At 40.2% G+C, this 6389-nt stretch overlaps 1 protein-coding gene across 1 annotated transcript in view; it reads right to left on the reverse strand.

Annotated features, from left to right (window-relative positions):
• The window catches only part of rbpjb (recombination signal binding protein for immunoglobulin kappa J region b), a 64575-nt gene that overhangs the window by 9293 nt on the left and 48893 nt on the right, over nucleotides 1-6389 (reverse strand). Inside the window, exon 3 of the mRNA XM_016450102.1 lies at nucleotides 4090-4185. Coding sequence (XP_016305588.1) covers nucleotides 4090-4185 — 96 coding nt within the window. The remainder of the gene's footprint in view (nucleotides 1-4089; nucleotides 4186-6389) is intronic.

Here is a 6389-nt window from a genome sequence, read left to right on the forward strand (position 1 = left end):
TGCACTTTGGATGGGTAAATGCAGAGCACTAATTCCGAGTATGGGTCACCATACTTGGCCACATGTCACGTCACTTAAAAAAAAAATATATATATATAATAAGACACCTGTCCACACAATCTGTCCACACAAGCTCTCAAGAAGCTTGGTGAGGAGAACTCTTGGTGCTATTATTTGGAAATGGAAGAAATACAAAATAACCATCAATCGGCCTCGGTCTGGAGCTCCGTGCAAGATCTTGTCTCATGGGGTAAGGATGATCATGAGAAAGGTGAGGGATCAGCAAATGGACGGGGCCACGTACTGTAAAATCTTGGACGAGAACCTCCTTCCATCAGCCAGAACACTGAAGATGGGTCTTCCAGCATGACAATGACCCGAAACATATTGCCAAGGCAACAAAAGAGTGGCTCAAGAAGAAGCACATTAAGGTCATGAAGTGGCCTAGCCAGTCTCCAGACCTCAATCCTATAGAAAATCTGTGGAGGGAGCTGAAACTTCGAGTTGCCAAACGACAGCCAAGACACATTAAGGATTTAGAGAGGATCTGTAAAGAGAAGTAGACCAAAATCCCTCCTGAGATGTGTGCAAACCTGGTGACCAACTACAAAAAAACGTCTTACCTCTTGCCAGCAAGGGTTTCTGCACCAAGTACTAAGTCATGTTTTGTTTGGGGATCATATACTTATTTCACTCACTGAAATGCGAATCAATTTCTAACCTTTATATAATGTGTTTTTTCTGGATTTTTTGGTTGGTATTCTGTCTCTATACATTAAAATAAACCTACCATAAAAATTACAGACCCTTCATTTCTTTGTAAGTGGGCAAACTTACAAAATTAGCAGGGGATCAAATAAATATTTTCCCCACTGTATGGGGTTAACAGGGTGTTCCGGGTGGTTTTAAGGGCGTTACAATAGTGTCAGGTCGGGGATGCTATGGCGTTTACCAGGGCGTTCCTAGGGTGTCCTGGGTGGTTATCAAGGCACTGCTGTGTAGTTGCTACAGTGTCTTTGGTGGTTGACAGGGCGTCATGGGTGATGGTTAAAGTATTGTTATGCAGTTGCTAGGGTGTCATAGCTGGTTGTTAGAACACTGTTATGCAGTTGCCGGGGTGGTTGCTGGGACATTTCATGGTTTTATTGTCTGCTAGGCAAAAACTGTAAATCAAAATGTTAGTTCTAAAAGTAGGAGCACACCTCTCCTTAACAAACCACATGATTTAATGAACCACTTGTGTTTGTGGGACTGGGACGAGTTAGCAACATTAAAAGTAACCATTAGCTATTTTAAAAGTCAACGGGGTCACAAGGACATGAAAAGAAACAAAACTGGTGCAACAAGTCAAGTGCTTCACATTCATTTTCAATTGAAGCTAAATGATACACTTCCTAGTCATAAACCATCTCTGATTACAGAACACATGTATATGATTTCATGAAGCGCACACTTTTGTTCTCTCTGGCTCTCATCTGGTATTCTGTCGCTCTTGACATGTGTCCAAGTTTTGGCTGTGCTGTTCACGAATAACAGCGCTGTCTCTCTGCCAAATGAGGCCAAGCGAGCTGTAACCGCGACATCAGTTCCCCAGACACTGTGTTTCTCTACAGTTATCATCTTGTCTCGCTTTCCGCTGACCTTCTCTCCTTCGCTTCCCTGTCTCATATCGCCTCGCCTCCTTAATCATTTCTTTTCTCTTTCCTGTCATTATTTGGTTTCTTTTCTTATCAGCTTCAATTCACTGTAAACCATGGCTTCTTGGGGCTTATTGCTTTATTTTTTTACTTCACAAATCAACTTTGAAATTCAACTATGCAAGTTTTGAATAGTTTTACAAGTCGACTAATTGATGTACCTAACTAGTTGATAACTTGTGCACATCCACCTCACCAACAGATATCTACCTCAAACTGAAGTGGTATAACCAGAGATGGTCCACACATAAATGTGAATGGGAGGAATCATAATGCTCAAAGTTGGCTGTAGGAATGAAAGTCCCGCCTTACTGTGCGTTCACACCGCCGGCGGCGAGAGCGTCAAAAGATCGCTCTGGCCGCGCTACCCACAACGCTGACCACCGGCGGCGAGAGCGTCAAAATTCGCTCTGGCTGCCCTGTAGACGCTCCACGATCGGTCTTTATTTAAAGGGGCCGCAAACATACCAAACAAGCGTTCTGATCTTGTGCAGACTTACCACAAAAAGGGTATAACCTTATGATATATCTTAAATGTGAAAGTAAAAAAAATATTAATGGAAAGAACTTAACAATATACTTACATGATGTAATTACCATGATCAAGGTCCAGAAACGTAGTAAGGAAATCGGTAAAATAATCCATTTGACATCAGGGGTTCAACTGTAATTTTATGGATTATTTTACCGATCTCCTTACTACGTTTCTGGACCTTGATTGTGGTAATTACATTGCTGTCTATGGGAGGGTCAGAGAGGTCTCAGAATTCATCAAAAATATCTTAATTTGTGTTCCGAAGATGAATGGAGGTCTTACGGGTTTGGAACGACAAGAGAGTGAGTAATTAATGACAGAATTTTAATTTTTGGGTGAACTAACCCTTTAAGTATGTTATTGAAACATAATTTCTACAGAATTTTTGTCCTTCCCCATTTAAATTGTTGAATGGAGCTGTACTTGCATACACAATTATGGCTGCCAAGTGACCTGACTTGGACTTTGGTATAAAGTTATAGATAAAACAAAAATCCATTACTGAAACAGGCAAGATTACATGTTTGATAAGTATTTTCATAAATACTGCAACTCTATACGACTTCTACTTTGCTTTTCACTCATGTGCTTTAACTCATATGCCACAGTTTCAAGTTTTTAAAACACATCTTTCTGTTTCAGACCTGTAAAACCACTTTAGAAGTGCTATTGTAGAGGGTTCTGGTGAAAGCATGTGGTGTATGCATGCGTGTTTCTTTCTGAAGCTTTCTGAAGGCCTGTATGCGCTTCAAAACCCAAATCTCTAGAGCTTTACTAGAAACACAGGTCCAAGTTTGATTAGCCAATTCTCTGGTGAGTGCAACTATGTGTTGCTTGCAGAAAGCACACAAACACTGTGGCCAAAAACCTCAGCTTTCCAGCTGGGGGTCTTTAAAATAAAAAGGGGAAAAGGGGGGTAAGAAAAAGGGCAAAAGGACAGCAGTGTGTGTGTGTGTGTACACAAATCAAACGGCACAAAATCTCTTAGCTCATAATCAAAGAATTTCGATTTCGTGTCAGTCTTCCAATTACCTCAGTTAACTAATGAAAAACATCCCAGCATGTGCAAACTTCAATTAGCTTGCTAAATGTGGACACTCTGAAACCTGGCTAAAACCAAATGAATATATTGGTCTAAATGAGTCTACTCCACCAAGCTACTGTTACAGAACACATGTATATGATTTCATGAAGCGCACACTTTTGTTCTCTCTGGCTCTCATCTGGTATTCTGTCGCTCTTGACATGTGTCCAAGTTTTGGCTGTGCTGTTCACGAATAACAGCGCTGTCTCTCTGCCAAATGAGGCCAAGCGAGCTGTAACCGCGACATCAGTTCCCCAGACACTGTGTTTCTCTACAGTTATCATCTTGTCTCGCTTTCCGCTGACCTTCTCTCCTTCGCTTCCCTGTCTCATATCGCCTCGCCTCCTTAATCATTTCTTTTCTCTTTCCTGTCATTATTTGGTTTCTTTTCTTATCAGCTTCTCTCTCACTCCTTTTTTTCTTCCTAAATGTTCTTGTCCTTTCAACTCTTCATCTTACTGCATTCTTCCTGCATTCTTACTGCATTCTTAGGGAAGAGATGGACAGTGTAAGGGGTTTCACATGGCCATGGGATAAGTTTTTGTGCTCAAAAACAGATAGAGAGCTTAGAAGTGGAACACGGGTTAAAAGTGAAACGTTATTAAAACTGCAATGCTCATGGCGTAAGATGCTGAAAAACAATGAGACACAATGCAACCACCTGAGATTAAATAATAAATATGATAAATGTTAAGTATTTACACTTACCAAAAGGTCAAATAGCATTTACATTTCATCTCATGAATTCATCATGAATCATAGTTGTCATTTACCTTTTTTCATTGCCGTATGATTTCTGTGCAACTTTAGCGTGTAGGATGAGCACAGTTTGGTCTCCTCGTTCCTTCAGGTAATTCCGCATGGCTTCTCTGAAATCACAGAAGCAAAAGAACCACATAAGACAGAAAATATTACCAAGCGATAGGAATTTTGAGTAATTCTATAGCCAAGTACTCTAAAAAAATAAAAGTAAAAATGTAATAACGTGCAAAATTTCTTCTTATAAAATGGAGAGTTCCGGTCCTTGATTCTGATTGGTTGAGCTGTGTTCGAAGCTGTTGTAAATTACTCTACAAACATACACCTTTGTTTACTTTGTGTGTTGCTTGGCAACCACTTTGTTGCAACCACAACTGTTTCTGAGGAACTACATTGTTTGGTGGAAGAATACTGTTTTTATTCATAGCATTACACTTTATTTGCTGTTTTATTTTGTGAAACCTAACTACGTATATGGAATAACCATTTTATAAAAGCAATAAGCCCCGTGAAGCTGGTGTATGCATGCGTGTTTCTTTCTGAAGCTTTCTGAAGGCCTGTATGCGCTTCAAAACCCAAATCTCTAGAGCTTTACTAGAAACACAGGTCCAAGTTTGATTAGCCAATTCTCTGGTGAGTGCAACTATGTGTTGCTTGCAGAAAGCACACAAACACTGTGGCCAAAAACCTCAGCTTTCCAGCTGGGGGTCTTTAAAATAAAAAGAAGGGGAAGAGGGGGGGTAAGAAAAAGGGCAAAAGGACTGCAATGTGTGTGTGTACAAGTCAAACAGCACAAAATCTCTTAGCTCATAATTGAAGAATTTCAATTTCGTGTCAGTGTTCCAATTACCCTCAGTTAATTAACGAAAAACATCCCAGCATGTGCAAACTGAATTTAGCTCGCTAAATGTGGACACTCTGGAAGTGTGATGCATTTCAAGGAAACATAAAAAAAAAAAAAAACATTGTTTCAACGTTGTTGTTTAATATGATAACATGCACGCTTTCAACGGAATCCTAAACAGAGATATTCTGCAGGAAGATGAAACGCACTCTGATCTGTAACAGACCGTGTGTGTTGGATAAAAATGCTCACGTAGACACACACTCGCACAAAATAAAAAATAAAAAAACGCCCATTTGCACAGATGTCAGTGACACCTGACACGTCAAAATGCTCAGAGGGACACAGAGACGGGGTAATTGTGGGGGGCAGCTTACACACACACACACACACACACACAAGCAGCTTCCCTTTGCCACGCAAACGTCTCACACACGCTCAAGTTAGACAGGCTTTTGTTATGGAAAGCAAGGGGGCCCTGTGACATGAGGGTGGGAGGGGAAGAATGAGAGGGAAGAGAGGTGAAAGGGTTGTGCTCTGACAATAATCCTTCTCCTACAAGACAAGAGACCGGCTCGATGCGCCAAGACTAACAGGAGGACTAATCACACGCTTAAAGTAAATGTAACTTCACACACTGGCCTATTCAAGTTACCAGTATACCCACTGTAAATCTGTATACCCACACTGAGAGCAAAATGTGCTGCCACACAAGTGTGTCATTAAAAACAGAACTATCTTCTTTCAAATAAAGGTGCATTCGGTAGTCTTATGCTAAAGTATTACATACTAAGAATTGTTTTTTATACGACTAATGCTAATACATTGTGTTTTTGAGGAGAGCCATCTGAATGCTGTACACTGACACAAGATGTGATTTTGTGTTTTGTGCAGAGCACTCCCCTCAATGCATTTCAGCATTTTGAAATCTTCGACAGAATCTTTACGCTCATTGGTTGCCGCTTCTGTGGGTATGCTAGTAGCGTAGTGTTGTTTGGAGATGCAAAAATCTAAATTAGACAGAACACACTTATTATTGTGCTTTACCAGCAGAAACAATGAATCAGTACCTGTATGGCTAAAAGGTTTAAAGACAAAAGGTGTAAAGACCAACATGGAGTTTTGGTTCCTTGCTACTGTTGCCTTTGGCTTGTTCAGTTGGGGTTTAAAGGGTTAGTTCACCCAAAAATGAATATTCTGTCATTAATTGTTAAAAGAGCCAATCGTCTGATTGTTTACTCTAGAACGCACTTGCACATTAGTTGGACCAGCACTTTTTTAAGCATTATTTGAGTTAAAGAATCACAATATATGGAGACATTGTTGTCAGATTTTAACCTTGAATTTAAAGGGTTAGTTCACCCAAAAATAACTTTTTATTACTCACTCACATGTCCTTCTAAACCCGTAAGACCTCCGTTCATCTTCGGAACACAAATTAAGATATTTTTGATGAATTCTGAGAGCTCT

This window comes from Sinocyclocheilus anshuiensis, unplaced genomic scaffold (assembly GCF_001515605.1).
Source record: "Sinocyclocheilus anshuiensis isolate Anshui unplaced genomic scaffold, SAMN03320099.WGS_v1.1 scaffold1823, whole genome shotgun sequence".
Lineage (NCBI taxonomy): Eukaryota > Metazoa > Chordata > Actinopteri > Cypriniformes > Cyprinidae > Sinocyclocheilus > Sinocyclocheilus anshuiensis.